The 15,699-nt window shown below is 41.1% G+C and overlaps 1 protein-coding gene across 1 annotated transcript in view; it reads right to left on the minus strand.

Annotated features, from left to right (window-relative positions):
* Window positions 1-1,888: 1,888 nt before the first annotated feature.
* The window catches only part of peli3 (pellino E3 ubiquitin protein ligase family member 3), a 34,232-nt gene continuing 20,421 nt past the window's right edge, over window positions 1,889-15,699 (minus strand). Inside the window, 7 exon segments of the mRNA XM_020594958.1 lie at window positions 1,889-2,722; window positions 3,425-3,613; window positions 6,841-6,977; window positions 6,980-7,061; window positions 8,919-9,020; window positions 10,466-10,595; window positions 15,314-15,511. Of these exon segments, the coding sequence (XP_020450614.1) occupies window positions 2,123-2,722; window positions 3,425-3,613; window positions 6,841-6,977; window positions 6,980-7,061; window positions 8,919-9,020; window positions 10,466-10,595; window positions 15,314-15,486 (1,413 nt within the window). The 5' untranslated portion in view covers window positions 15,487-15,511 and the 3' untranslated portion in view covers window positions 1,889-2,122.

Raw genomic sequence — 15,699 nt, forward strand, 5'->3', positions numbered from 1 at the left:
TTGTTGAGTTTTTTACTATGGCTCTGGCAGTGACTGTGTAACCTTTCCGTAGATTTTAAAAAGGGGCTGTGCAGCTCTTTTGATCACAACCCTGTTCTCCACTCCTCCCACTCATTCACTCACTCTCTTGCTCTGTCTCTGTCCTGGTATGGAGACATGGGGCTGCTGGTGACCTTGAGTTATTTTTAGCAAAATGGGAGCACTGCAAATGGGGGGCAAAGCTAAGAGATACTCTGTGGAGTCTGCAGTTAACCACAACCTACTCTGTGTAATGGCTGCACTCACCCAAGGAGAGCTTCTCATAGGTGAAGGCCTAAAGACTTTAGTTTATGGGGACACGTAGAGACCCCTGGCTCCAGTGTGCTGAGGTGAGCAGGTACTGAACAAGGAAGTCGGTCTGTAAAAGCTTCTTCTTGTGGTCCCTTAAAATTCATCTGTTTGTTCGAGCCCACTTCCTGACAAAAAAAAAAAGTTTGACCCATAAGGTTACAACTTTCTGGATGAAGATCTGACACTAACCTGAACCTTTGCTTTATATTTCAAATACATTCTTAAACTGTGATATATGTTTAGGTGCAATTTAACTTTTTCAAATAGGTCTGACAAACCTCAGTTGGTTTCCAGCCTGTGTGGTTGTCTTCTTCCTTGTCCCCCTTTTTTTTAGCGATGCTGTTGTGCTCCCAGTTCTCGGTAATTCTCTTACAGGGGTTATCGACCAACACAGAACCGGTTCAGGTCTTATTTGGGAACCACAGACCCAAAGACCCTGAAGACCTCTTGAGTATTTTTGTTTTCTGCTATTTTATACCTAGAACACTACATGGTAGAGGCAAATATTATATCATTTACTCTACTGTTTGTTTGATAAATTTAGTTACTAACTTTTCAGAATCAAATGAATAAAACAAAATATAGTATCATCATAAAACTTTATTGATCCCTGATGGGAAATTCACAAGATTCCCATCATCAATTCAAATTAAAATTAGCTTTACCAGCTGCAAAATTATATGTCATGTACACAATAATGCATCAATAATTATAATCCTTTAATATGGTTTACATTAATGTTACATGTGCCTTTCTGCATAATGAGTATTTTTGCTTTTATTACTTTAAGTATATTTTGATGGTAATACTTACAATCTTTTAAGTAACATTTTGAATGCAGGACTTTTACTTGTAAGAGGGTATTTTTACATGGTTGTACTGGTAATTTTACTTAAATAAAGGATCCGAGTACTTCTTCCTGATGTCTATATTGAAATTCCTTCAGACTACCAGGCAACATGTCTTCTCCATTTTGCCATTTTGCTTGGCAGCTGGCAAATCTTTGCGGGGCTGGAAAGGATTCATTTTACGTTCATTTTTATGATTTTTATGTTACTTATTTATCTACTTTATATTTCATTTGTATTTTGTGGCATTCATGTGGACGGCTAAGTAAGAATTTCATTGTACAGGGAAACACATTTCCTAACTGTGCATATGACAAAATAAACACTTTGACCATGACCTTTGATTTTGCCTTTTTTTTTTGTTTTGCTTTAGCTGGTTAGGTACATGTCCACTCATGACGCCAATATTTTAACAATATCATTTTGGATCTGTAAGTCATCTAGTTCTCACTGGAACCTGAATTCTAGGTTCTGAGCGAACCTATTTTTGGTCAAAATGTTCAGAACTGGACTGTTTCTCTGTGGATCAAAAAGCTCTTGTTATTGGCCAACATTACAAAAACAGTCCAAAGATAAAATAAACCCCAATTATCCTTTAATGTTCATCCATCTATGTACACACAAACCTGCTGTTAACATGGCAGCCCAGATACTTGGATGCTGAGGCAAAGCAGGTATGTACAGAGGAAAACAAAAGCTCACTTAACATGTTCATTTCAACACAGTTTATTTACATCTTCTCCATACACCTCATATTCCATATGAAGCCTTGGCATTTACTATCACATATCGCTTTCACTTCATCATTTTAACAGTCCTTTCCCTGTACTTGTCATCAGTGCTTTCTCTGACAACTCACAGTGTGCATACAGTCTTTACTGAGCAGGCCCACCTCTGTCTAATCAAACATCACTTTCTTCTGACCTGCTTCCCAGGTCTGGGCTTTAGTCAACAGGGCCCTGGAAGATGAGTTTGATGTGGCCCTGTTCCCCTGTCAACCATGTACCACAGAAGGGGCAGGCAGCATGGAAGGCGTGGGTGCCATGGGGCAATGGGATCTGGCTCCACCCCACCACTGTCTTTTCTGAGCATACATGGCCACAGGGGCAGAAGGCATGAGTGGGCGGCCCGGCGTCCAGGTACAATCCTCCCTCACAGCCCAACCATAGGGGCACATAGGGGCCCACTCGCCGGCACATGGGGCACTCCCTCTCCCCTGTGCCAGCTGGTGCTGTGCCCCCAGGGCCGGCGGGGCCCTTTTCCTTGCGGTAACCCCAGTTGTGGTATCCGTGCACATGGCCGCAATTTACGTAGACCCAAGGCTGTTTCTTGTCGACAATCTCGCGCTGGGCCAGGCTGGGGAAGGCCAGGGTGTTGAACCCTACGGGACACTGGGGCCGTGCAGCATTCAGCTCCTGGCGAAGGGACTCCAGCTGTTTGAGGGTGGGGGTGTTCCGCAGTCCGGCAGGGGTCCTCCACAGCAGGGTAGCCCCACATAGATCAATCAGAGAGCCGTCCTGTAGGGTATTTGACTCATTTTCAACCTTAACACAAAATAAAGAAAAGTAGCAGGGGAAAGAGAAGGAAGGAAGGTTAGTTTTCATCGCTGACATCAGTGTCATATTAAAATGACACCTACTGATCCAGATTCTTCTCTCCAGAAGCAAGAAGCAGCAATACAAATCCAGGTCCATTCAAAAAATATGTTTACATCAGTCTTTATTGCAGCTCTTTTTTATTAATACACCACCTTTTCCACCGCAACCAAATGTAATAAAGTTTTTTCTGTTTTGATCTTCTAGTGTTTACTCACTGAACATATGCATAAAAATGGATCTATGGATATGTTAGAAATGGAGCGCCAACATCTGTCCCACTGAAGCTACTTGAGGAGGTCAGAAGTCTGTTTCTCTGTGCTCACAATCATTTACACTGCACAGTGGTACCTTGCATTGTTGGGTGTGACTGTCTCCCATTGTGGGAGGTCAGTACTACAGTATTGCTGAAGAAAGCTCAGTGAGAACTTTTAATAAAGACAGCTAAAAAGTTTTTTGTATCATGGAAAGGTGTCATCATGCTTATACTGAGGGCATCCACATGTTCGTGGCACTGTAACCCCTCAGGTCAAGACAAGAAGTGCCACGTTTCTGGTTCTTGGGTCAAATCAGTGTCATTAGCCGAAGCCCTTGTGACTTTATCAAATCAAAGACAGGACTCATTTTCCCATTAACCCCACCTTATCTTACCAGTTTTCCCCTCTGCTGAGCTGAGCGGGTCTCCCTCAGGGCAAAGACGTTGCCACAAACTGAGATTTCCCTCCAGACGCCCGGAGCCGGCTCAGACACAAACTCCCCTGCTGGATGCATCACCAGGACCCCATTGGTCGTCAGGCCGTCCATCAAGCCATCTGATGTCCTCCATTTGGCAGCCCGTTCCTAAGAGACCCCCATACACAAACACATACACACAAACACACACAAAACAGACAGACGTAAAGGTTAAGGGAATGATGGGGAGGCAGGGATATAACGGAGGTGGATGTAAGAGGTGGCAGGTGAGAAAAACAATCCACGTTGTTTTGCTCTGCTGATATATTTAGCTCAGTACAAACTGATTACGGCTGTGACTAAAGCAAAGAGATGCACCCACGCATAAGAATAAACCATATCTCAGATCAAGAATGAGTATATTATGAACACAAATGAGCTTTCATGGAATGAAGCACTACATTTCTGTCATGTTTAGCTTCATTTTATTTAAAAGACTCAGGATACTGCAAAATGCAGCCTGGAGATTTAATTCTGCAAACACTTTGATTCTGATGCTGCCTGTAGAGTATTTGACTCATTCTAAGGGATAATAGTTTTATATACTTATTTTAGGGCTGTCAAAGTTAATGTGATAATAACATGTTAACACAAATTCCTTTTAATGCCACTGATTTTTCTGGCGCCTGATTAACGCACTCACATTCTGTAATTATGACCCTCAGCCTGCTTCGTAGTTTGGTAAATCAGGATGCAATGCAGCAGCAGAAATGAGCAGAAATAGATAAAGAAAAGGATGTTTTGAATGGCAAGTTCAGCTTCAAAGCCCTGCCAGATGGTTCTCTAGACAAGTCCAAAGTTATTTGCATTTACTCTCAATGTGAAATGAGTTTGCATTCAGACCAAACTGAAATTAGATCCTGTTTTAGTTAAGTTAACAGCTTGTGCCACCTCAAAGATATTCACTTATTTAAGCAGACATAGCTTTGCCTCATACTTACACACAAAATTAAAAGCACACCACACAATGTATTTCATGGATCAGTCTAAATACACCTGGAGATAAGTGGAGTTCCTGTATGTGTTCCTGTCATTCTGCAGCCCAATACCCCTTTCCCAGTGCAAAAATGTAATAAGGCGCTTCACCTAGCCTGAACTTTCAAGATCCTTGTGAAGCTTAGGTATGTGGCTCCTACTTGTGTCATAAACTGGGACATTTCGGTTATATTTCAGTTATGTAGGCGAGTGAAATAAGTAGACAACAGTGGGAAAAAGTGAAGCAGATTTCATGCTGATTTTCCTTGACACTGACCCTGTAACACTACTGGGCTGGCACAAGCCAGTCAGTGACCCAAAATGGTGTCCAGCATGTGAAACCACTACAGAGTTTGTTAGTGGTTTACTTTGATTTAGTGTCACTTCCTGATCATTGTTCTAATAGAGGTCCAGGAACTTACCCTGAAAGAGGTCAGAGAACAGTGGAAACAAATAGCCACATGTTAGATTTAGGGTTATAAACTGGCACTATGTTATACAGCTACATTCAGTAGCAGATGGTTCAGTCCACACGTCCACTTTAATGATCAGTCTCAGGACAGAACCTGGTTCATCTGCACTGTTTGTGTTGACATCAGCCTGATATCTGCAGACAGCTGCTAGCTGGCGTTAGCTCCTGACACGAGCAGGCTGAATAAAGTAGAATCCACACAGTGTTTTCTGGTCTCCCAGGACCTGAAGTGGTAGTCCAACATCAGCACCATCACCAAGAAGGCACAGCAGAGGATGTACTTCCTCTGCCAGCTAAAACCTAAAGCTGTCCTCCAACTCTGCAGTTCTCCTCAGTTTTTTTAGCATCTTTGAGCTCATTGTTTTGGCTTTTCCAGTCCATGCGATTACTGTTATTATTGTTTTTAGCAGTAGTAGGCCTTTCTTTAAACCATAAACATTTTTTAAGCAGAATATGTGTAAATAAATATATTCAATCAAATATGATTTAGTGTGACAAGCTAAATCTCATCCATCTTCTACTGTAAACCAAACTGGACTTTGTTAGCTTGTGGGTAGTAAAAGCTAGCAGAACAAGATTGTGGGTGGGTATTTGATAGGTGGGTTTTTTGATATAATTTAGCAAAAGCTTTGTTTACATTTTCAAAAGTTCATGCTGGTTTCTAGATGACTCATTATTTCCACATCCTCCACCTTCAGATCTAGAAAGTGTGGTGTGGTTGGAGGCCAGCAGTCCCCTAGAGTTCCACATCACTGTCAAAACTCAAGCTTGGTAAGTCACTGAATGACTACGTGACCAGTTTGCTCAAATCCCTTTTTGAATGACACATGGCCTGTGTATTCACTTTCACCGTGTGTCATGTTTACTGGTCAAATATGTAACCATACATGTATCTCTTCATTAGATATGGATGCATTATGAAAGCTGGATACCAGGTTACAAGATAGCACCCCTTCTCCCCACTAAAAGTTGTTGGTCTGGTGCATATCCCCCTTCAAAGAAAATCTCTTGCAGGCTTGCTTCTGCACTGTGGGGCTCACTGCACATGCACATTAGTGTTTCCCCCAGCACAATCCCATTCAACCCCCATGGACTTTATAATGGGTTGACACCATGAAAATAAAAGTTTGTATTCTGGGCTCTCTGAAAGTTTTAGAAGTATAAAACCTCCATGGATTAAAAATCATAATAGAAAGAGTGACAATTGGCCTGGTTTACAGTGTGAGGTATCCTGTCAACAGTTTTACAGATGTCTGTTTTTAATCACTGTACTGTGGAATATGGAGAAAATGCTTTTTGGGGTCCACATGGATTTTTCATTGCAGTACTGAGAGTGGTACACAGCTGAATACATCTGTCATAATATATACATGATGGTAGCATAAGACCAGCATTAGCACCAAAGCACTTCTCATGGCATGCATGACCTTCCATAAACACACACACATCCTTGTTTTCATCACCTGTGGGGACATTACATTGACTTTCATTCATTTCCTGGAGACTTACCCTAACCTTAAATATAACAACTACGTACTTGTTGAACACTAACCCTAACCATTACCCTAACCCTACTTGTCACTTGTACTTGTAAAATGCAGTGATTTAGATGGTGGAGACCAATATCTTTTCTCCACATTGTGAGTGTGTAAACAGGTTTTGGTTCCTACAGTGTGAATATTACCAGGTTCACACACACACAAACACACACACACAGGTCTTTCCATTGCCATGCTTCCTTAAGCCAGGTCACATGCACCAACACCCATCCTCACAGCTATGATGCCATGGGCCTGCTATTGCTCACACTGTGGTTGCCATGGTTACCATGGTCCTTGAGTAGTTTACCAGGAGAAACCTTGGCACCCAAGGGGGGGGGAACACTCACCCCCAGAAAGATGTTCTTGGAGGAGTCGAAACCAGCAGCATAAATGCGGGCTGTGTACGGAGCGCTGCGTTCACACATGATGCGGCAGGCATAGCGAGAGATGGTGCTCTGAGCTGACTGTCCTCCACCCCCTCCCCTGCAGCACCCCCGCCAGGACCACTGCCACTGCCTGCAGTGTCTGTCACGACAAAGTCAATCATGCTCTCTGTGGACCGGCCAATCTGTAAGAACCAACAATGATATTAAAAGCAGCAATAAAAAGATGAACAGCTGTCAGGCCTGTCTGAAAAATCCTTTAGATCAAAATAAGACTGCAATGAAATCAACTGGTCATTAATAGTGCCATATGTTCCATCATTTTGTGGTTAAAGAGTTGGTTCATCCAAATTACGAAAGCACATATCTTTGCTCTAGGGGAATGTATCCAAGTGGTTTTGGTTTTATTTGATGGTTTTGGTCTGGAAGTAAGAAGTATCCACCACATCTTTCTGTTCTTTGCAATTCACTCACGACTATGTTAACAACTGTGTTTAGCTCCCAGCCTGCTGGCTGGTTGAGATTTCTGGACCATTCTTCTTCACATAACTGCTTCAGCTCAGCCATGTTCTTAGGATGTCTGGTGTGAATGTCGTGAGGTCATTCCACAACATCTCTACTGGGTTGAGGTCTGGCCTCTGACTGGGCCACTCCAAAAGGTGGATTCTGTCTCCGAAGCCGTTTTATAGTAGATTTACTTTGTCCTGCTGCATCACCCATCTTGTTCTGAACTTCAGCATGCTGACAGCCACCCTAACATTATCCTGTAGGATACCTTGATGACCTTGGGAATTTCCCTCCACATGTTTTCATGTTGGTACACAGTTCTCTTTTCCCACCATATTTAGCATTGTGTGTTCTTCCCAGACAATTCTACCTTCATTTCATCTGTCCACAGGACATTTTTCCAGTAGTGTTGTAGACTGGTCCAGGTGGTCTTTGGCAAAATTCAGGCTGCTGCTGTTTTGTTTTTGGAGAGCGGTGGCTTCCTCTGTGGTGTCCTGCCATGGACACCATGCCAGTTCCATATTTTGTGTATGGTTGATTCAAGTTAACCAACTCCAATGAATCTTTCAAGTCTTTAGCTCTTACTCTCGGGTTCTGTTTTATCTCACTGAGCATTCTGCATGACCTTGGCTGGGCACCCACTTCTGTGGAGAGTAGCCACAGCACCAGATCGTCTCCATTTATAGACACTATGTCAAACTGTGGCCTGATGAGTATCTAAAGTCTTCAAGATGACTCTGTAACCCTTTCCAGCTACATGCAAATCAACAACTCTTGATCGTAGGTTGTCTGAGATCAGTTTTTTGTGAGGCCTGGCTCACACCAGCTGATGCTGCTTGTGAATAACACACTGACACTGTCTGAGTGTTTTTATACGTCAAGGTAGTTCCAAACCACAACTCCATTCTTGTTTCATTGACTGGACTCCAGGTTTGCTAATGCCTGACTCCAGCTGATGTTTAGCGACATCAGAGGCCTGGTGTTGTTATTACTTTTTCCGCCATCACTCTGTATGTTTAATTTGTGTGTTCAGTAAAGACCTGAAAGGTCATGACTGTGTTTTATCAGCTTGGAAATACTGTTTGTTGATATTTGTGACTTTGGTGAAGATCAGATCACATTTCATGACCAATTTATGCAGAAAACCAGGAAATTGCAAATAGTGCCTTTACTTTTTCTTGTGATAAAAATGTGATAATTGGCCACGGTTAATTTTGCTACCATACCCTTCACCCACTATTTATGCATTCAAATTGTTCACTGAAATTTTTATTACCACTCCTGCAACATAATTTAATTTGCTGTTGTCCTGTATGTTAAATATGTTCCCAAAAATTGTTGTTCTTTGTCACTCAAAATAAAAATAAAAGCCAGGTTTGAAAGTATGGTTCTCATTCCTGTTTATGGTACTTTTTAATGACACTTTTCCATGATTTTTCCAGTGTACTCTTTCTACAATAGGTCACATAGTTAAAATGTTTAGTTGGCATGGCATACAGGCATGTGAATGTGTGGGTTTGTGTGCAGACACTGACCTGAAACATGTCTGTGTTAGTGTCATGGGTGTACTCCACAATGACAGAGTGGCTCCGTGACAGTGTGTAGGAGATGCTGTGCTGGCTTTTGTTGCTGAGTGCCTGCCAATGGGAAAGACATTACCCAGGTCAAATGGCCAGGAGAGCTGAAGGTCTCGCCTCCAGAAAAAACTACCCAGAGGACATTTCCTGTTCTAGACCAACAACTCCAGTTACAGTATCATTTTAAAATGGAGAAAGATAATTTAATAGTATAAGAACATACTGTGTGATAGTGTTTTATAATATCTACATCTACGTGATAGTACAGAACATATACATACAATACCTTACAATGTAAACATATAAAATGTACATAAATTGCAATTTAGGAAAACCACGATGTGAATAACAGTAGTGGTGACTCCACAGGGTGCACTGTCATGCAAATACTGTGTCTGTTTACTGAAAAAGATGCAACAAGTACACCAATTTGATTATTGCACAAGTCATACATTTCACCTTATGATGTTGCTAGATGGGTTTCCAATGTTATTATCATTTATTTTAAGGGAAACATAAAAGGGTGAATCATATGTCATGCTAATCCTTCCAAATCTTGTTGAGACACTTGATTCACAGCCATTATCATAAGCCTCATGTTGGTGCTAGAATAAAAATGTTACATTCTCATTACTGGCTGAAGGTTCCCCAGATTTTCTTCCCTCCAAGTGACTCAAATCTGATCTTTTTACAGGTGGTGTGAACAACCCAAATCAGATAAAAAAAAAAAAAATCATATCTAAGCTACTTCCACATATGGTCCTAGATCTGATTCTTCTCCAGTCTCTGACTGTGCAAGCCGTCAGTTTTTGAGGAAACTGTGCGATTTGGCCCTCGTACGCATGTGGCTCACATTCTAGTTAAATTGCTCATTGTGTGACAGTTTGGGAGCTCAGTGGTGTTAACACCAAAACTGGATACATGTCACTTACAAACATAAATGTGAACTATCAACAGAAAAACTATGGATCTGATGAAGAAATCAGAACTGACCATTAAGGCCTTTCATGACAATCCATCCAGTAGTTGTCTATTTTAGTGTGCACCAAAATGCTGATCCCACCAACTCTGCCCTCGCTTCTAGCCTAACCATATTTAAGATACACTGCCTGACACTATTGTAGTGCCCAACAGTGCAAAAAAAAATCACCCATTTTCCTCTGTAGTACCTGTTGAGTTTCAAAACAGCAACTGACAGCTGCAAGGAAGATTTGGGGATTTTCATGGTACCACTGAGCGCAGTGGAAAAAGACATTTTTTTAACCATTAATGTAACTTACAGTCAGTTTGTTCATTAAGGCTTGTTCCCACTTGTTAATAAATTATTTGCTGCTGTCACATTTGCTAACAATGACAATGATAGTTATACAGGCGGACTCCAGTAGGGAAAAATATTTACTGCATTCTTTGAAACTACATCTACTGCTGTTGAATTTACCACCTTCACTGTGATGTAATCTTTTTTTCACAAATTTCCTTAAGAGAGCAATGTTATGGCTTCTCACCTTAGAGACCAGAGGTGTCGAGACATTGTGAATAACATCAGGTTTAACTCCATTGGCTTTGGGTCTCTTATAAAGGGCCAAGCGACTTCTTCTGCGACCCTTGTCCCCGTTGGCCAGTGACCCATTGTGTCTGTGAAGCACAACAAAATGTATTTAATAATAATATTAATTAATTTCAACGGGTTTCACAACACCAACCACTGTTAGAAATTACTCATAGAAAGTAGCCAACCATTTTGTTTAATGTACATAAAATATAGATTATAAAAATCACTGAGTTCTCTCATGTTCTCTCATTACTCACATGGTATTTCCATTCCTCAACTTCATCTGAGCATCCAAATTTATTAATGCAAATAAAATACCCTAGAATTGGTCTTGTACTCAGAGATGTAATGAGTTTATTGTCCAGTAGACATGGACCTAACTACAACAGTTTCTTGCCTAAACACATTTCCTATGCCAAGGCAGAACATGCCTCAGCATACAGATTTTTGCAGCTGATTGCAGATTCCATATGACTTACATAAATTATGAAGCGTATGGGTCCTAAGATTGATCATTGTGGAATAGGGTGCATGACCGCCTCTGGATCTGATAAGGTGCCATTAATATCTACATGGTCAATATGACCACATAGGTAAAATGTAAATCTACTAGTTTATCACACCCTTTGCCAATTTGTTGTATAAAATTGGATGACCTACATGATGTGCTTGTATATAACCCAGTGTCCATGTTGAAAATGACTCAATTAGTCAGATGAATAAGAACTGACTGTGTAGAATATAGGCCTAGTTTCCTGAATCTGTGTGTAGTGAACCCAGTGAACAAAGCCCAGCAGCGGCTATACTTCATCAGGTGGCTCACAAAAACTGGGCTGAACCGTTGCCCTCTCACCCAGGCTTCTAGAGGACTGGTAAAGAGTATCCTCACTACTGGCATCACAGTCTGGTATGGTAACACCACACAGGCAGAGAGGAAGGCTCTTCAAAGGGTCATAAAGACTGCAGAGAGGATAATTGGGACTGAACTGCCTGCTACGGGCACACTATACACACAGCGCTGTCATAAAAGGGCAGAGAACATACTCAGGGATCCACGCCACCCAGCTCATTCTCTGCTCAGACACAAAAACTGCACCTACAACCTCAGGCACAGCAGTGCAGACAGTATCATCACACACAGAAGAAGAATTTAAAACTCTACCAAGCAATGGAAACAGGCCTGAATATAAACTGTGTGTTAGTATGTTATAACCCCTCACTACCTCACCAAACGTAATGACATATCCAACTCCACCATGTGAATTATTAAGTGCGATGTTTGAAGTTCACTGGGAAAATACTATTACCCTATTTTTGTATATTGCAGTTTTTAATGTTTTGTTGCCTTTATGTAACTTTTTTATTTTTTAAGACTAAGTGTTCTTTCTGGCTTTTTGACTCCTTACCTGACTCCAAAGGAGAGTTGCACAACAATTCCTATATGCCTAGACTGTCTGTTTATGCAAAAATGGGAAATAAAATCTTGACTTGACTTGAATCCAGGTTGGAACATCTGCATAATACAGTGTTTACTCAAATAGGAGCAAACTGCTCTTATACTACAGGTAGACCATAGGTAGACCAAATAAAAAATTCTATGGATTCATTTCGCACTGAGTGCATTTTCCAGTTTTATCAGCCATGATTATTCTGTATTATGGTGCATTTATAATGAACAAGACTTGCTCTAAACATATTCTGCTGACACAGTAAAGCATGATTAAATGTATGTTGTAAAATATCAGTGGCAGGGAATCCCCACTGTCTCTGTAATCACACTGACAGAGAACCAAGGCAGTCTCCTCATCCATCAGATCAATAGGTTGAGTACTAGAGACATACACTCACAGGCCACTTTATTAGGCACACCTGTACAAGTGTATGCAATTCAATATATCACTTCTGCCTTAACATCTGTGGTCATGAAGCTCAAAATATTTCAGTTATTGATGAAATTTTCACAAATATATTATATTCAGGGGCATCTCTATACTTTTGTCCTCCCCAGCTACACACATGAGAAGGTCAGAATATTAGGGACACCTCTGTGTAGTTAGGCCTTAAGTTGATTAATTAATTCTAGCTTCTTTGGGCACAGCCACCTACCCTGTGTCCCTAGCTTTACACATTACACATGAATGCATTTCATATTATTGTATTATAATTATAGATATTGATGCATTACTATGGACATCACATCTAATGATGCAACTGGCAAACATGTAGCTATCTCTAACTACCTTATATGATTAATTTGAATGACTTTACATACTGCTGGGTAGCTTGTGAATTATCCACCAGGAGTCAACAAAGCCTTATGATTATAGTATATGTTGTATTAATAATATGATTATGAAAAGTAACTAGTAACTAAAGTTATCAAATAAATGTAGTGGGGTAAAAAGTTCAATATTTGCCTCTGAAATGTAGTCAAGTCAAAGTATGAAATAGCAGAAAATGAAAATACTCAAGTACAGATACCTGAAAATTGTACATAAGTACAGTACTTGAATAAATTTACTTAGTCACTTTCCGCCACTGCTGGATCCCATATGACATTCCTAGTCACTAGCATTTCTAAACTACTTAAGTTTTTCTTTTAATGAAAGAAATATCCCAGTTAGGATGCTAACCCCCCAAATTGCCCGTGATGGCGGCGCACATGCACGCAGTGGCCCGGGGCCCCTCGGCTCCAAACAAAATTTCATAGTATGTGTCACAATGTTACAATGACAATAAAATAAAGCTTCTTCTTCTAATGTTGGGATGTGATTAAATGAGTTTAAAGATGCATTAAGGATGCAAAGGTATACATCTAGCTTGCTTCTCAACACTGATTTAAAATTGTATCTCAATTGATTAATCTGTACAGAAAAAATCTAAAGTGATGATCTTTGAGTTACATGCTAGCTTCATATTAACAACTTGAAAAACTCTTTGGTAAAATATGCTTCTCCTCCCCTCTCCCCACCCCCAGCAACAGATGAAGAGATTGATGCAACTCTTACATCTGTAAAGTGAATATAATGCTACAGCCAGGAACATATTAGTATGGCTTAGCAAATAGCTAGCCTAGCTCTGTCAACAGGTAATAAAATATACCAGTCTGCGCCCCCTAAAGCTCACCAGTTAGCATGCTATAACATGTCATGTTCTGTTCACAGCTACAACAAAATGAAAGCTTTCACTTTACATTTATGTTTTCATGTTCATTTGTCTTTTTCTTAAGCACTGTAAGTGTGAGGTGCCTTTACATCCAGTCTTGGGTGATTTTTAAACCTGCACACTCCTACAATACTTCTTGCATGAATCTACAGCTGCAGTTGCTTCTGTCCCAAGTCTAAGCAGTACGCTGCAAAACCAGGCCACAGGTTTTGCTTTGTTCATTTGCATTTGCAGAAGGAACAGGAGCACAATTGGTGTAAACAAAAATTACTATGTAGGTAGTTGGCTCAGCCTTTAAGCAGTCAACAAATAGGATACCCAGTTCAATTTCGAAATACTACCATAAATACGTGGATGTATGGCTTGAAAGGAACTTGATTATCCATAACATAGATATGACACAACACCTTTACAGCAAGTTCACACCAGTGCAGCACATGAAAGTTTATTTAAAAGCTGCACACACACTGGAGGTTTCTGGACCCTCTCTACCTTTAATATTAGACTTAAGACTTTCCTTTTTGATAAAGCTTATAGTTAGGGCTGGATCAGGTGACCCTGAGCCTTCCCTTAGTTATGCTGCTATAGGCCTAGACTGGTGGGGGCCCATGATTCTCTGAGTTTCTCTCCTCTCCTCTCCTCTCCTCTCCTGGCTCTGGAGCTCTACATCTCTGATGAGCAGTCACCGGCCACATCAACCTGCCCAGTATTTGATTGTTTGTTGTGTCTTGTTGCTTTTCTTTTCTCTCTCCTCTATTCACTCACCCCAACCAGTTGAGGCAGAAGGCCGCCCACCAAGAGCCGGGGTCTGTCAGAGGTTTCTTCTGTTAAGGGGAGTTTTTCCTCACCACTGTCTCCAAGTGCTGCTTAAGGAGAATTTGTTGGGTTTTTCCTTTATAATAATAATAATAGTAAGGTCTAGACCTGACTTTGTAAAGTGTCCTGAGATGACTTTTGTTGTCAGCTGATGCCAGTCAACTGGTGAGGGAATTGAACTGAGGGCCTGAGTCGAGAGATGACTGTAACTATTATTCATCTTTGTCTTTTACAACTTAAAAAGTTGAGAGAGGTGAGACTAATATTAGAAAAACACAGTTAATAATGTGCTACTTGGACTACTGAAGTCCAGAAGTGTCCAGGCAATAACAGTGGTGCCACCCATACCACCATGCTGCAAAGCAGTCACTGGAACTATAGTTTTGTCCAATGCTTAAAAACAACAACAGCAACAACAACAACAAAGTGTTAATTAACCTTGTTAAAACTGCAGAAGTAGTAATTTTCAGTAGTAAGTGCTGTAGTGGTTGGTGGTTTGTCTTAGAATATGAAAAAATTGTGAGGAATGTATGTAGTTTTTTTTTAAAATGATCGATGAAAAAAATGCTAAATGAGAGGCTGCATAGAATCACTGAAGCTAGTGGAACAAAGGCTAACTGGACGTAATGACATGACTTTGGCTCTCTATATAACAGGCCCAGTATAATTTGGATTCTGCTTGAGTGGGTTTGAGTCAGGCCTCACAGAACCAAGTGGACCACTACAGAACGCACATGCACATCACAAGCTCATACCCAGGTGTCGGCAGACATTCAGTTTGAAGACAATATACAGCCGCAGAGACACTTCAGAACCTCACCCTAAAACGATGAGCTCGCCGTACTTGACGGGCTCCTTGTCCTCAGGGAAGAGTCCGTCATGTGGTTGTGAGCCTGAGCTCAGAGGAGGTGAGGGCTGGCTCTTGTTGCACGATGGGCGCAGCTCCAGAGATTGGGGGGGACACAATGCCTCTGAGCTACCCTCCAAAACCATGCCCACCGGCCACAGCTGGGGCTCACTGCTGGGGAGGAAAGGATGGGGTTTCAGAGAAACAGTGATACAAAAAATCTTGCACTATCAACAAAGACACAAATGTGACACAATAACATGCAACCCAAAGTTGGATGATAGCTAAAATAACAACAAGGGTCTGTTGTCATATAACAAGTGCCCCTAGTAAATAAAAGGGCACCCTGCAAACCTCTG

The sequence above is a fragment of the Monopterus albus genome, unplaced genomic scaffold (assembly GCF_001952655.1).
Source record: "Monopterus albus unplaced genomic scaffold, M_albus_1.0 scaffold25.1, whole genome shotgun sequence".
Classification (NCBI taxonomy): Eukaryota; Metazoa; Chordata; class Actinopteri; order Synbranchiformes; family Synbranchidae; genus Monopterus; species Monopterus albus.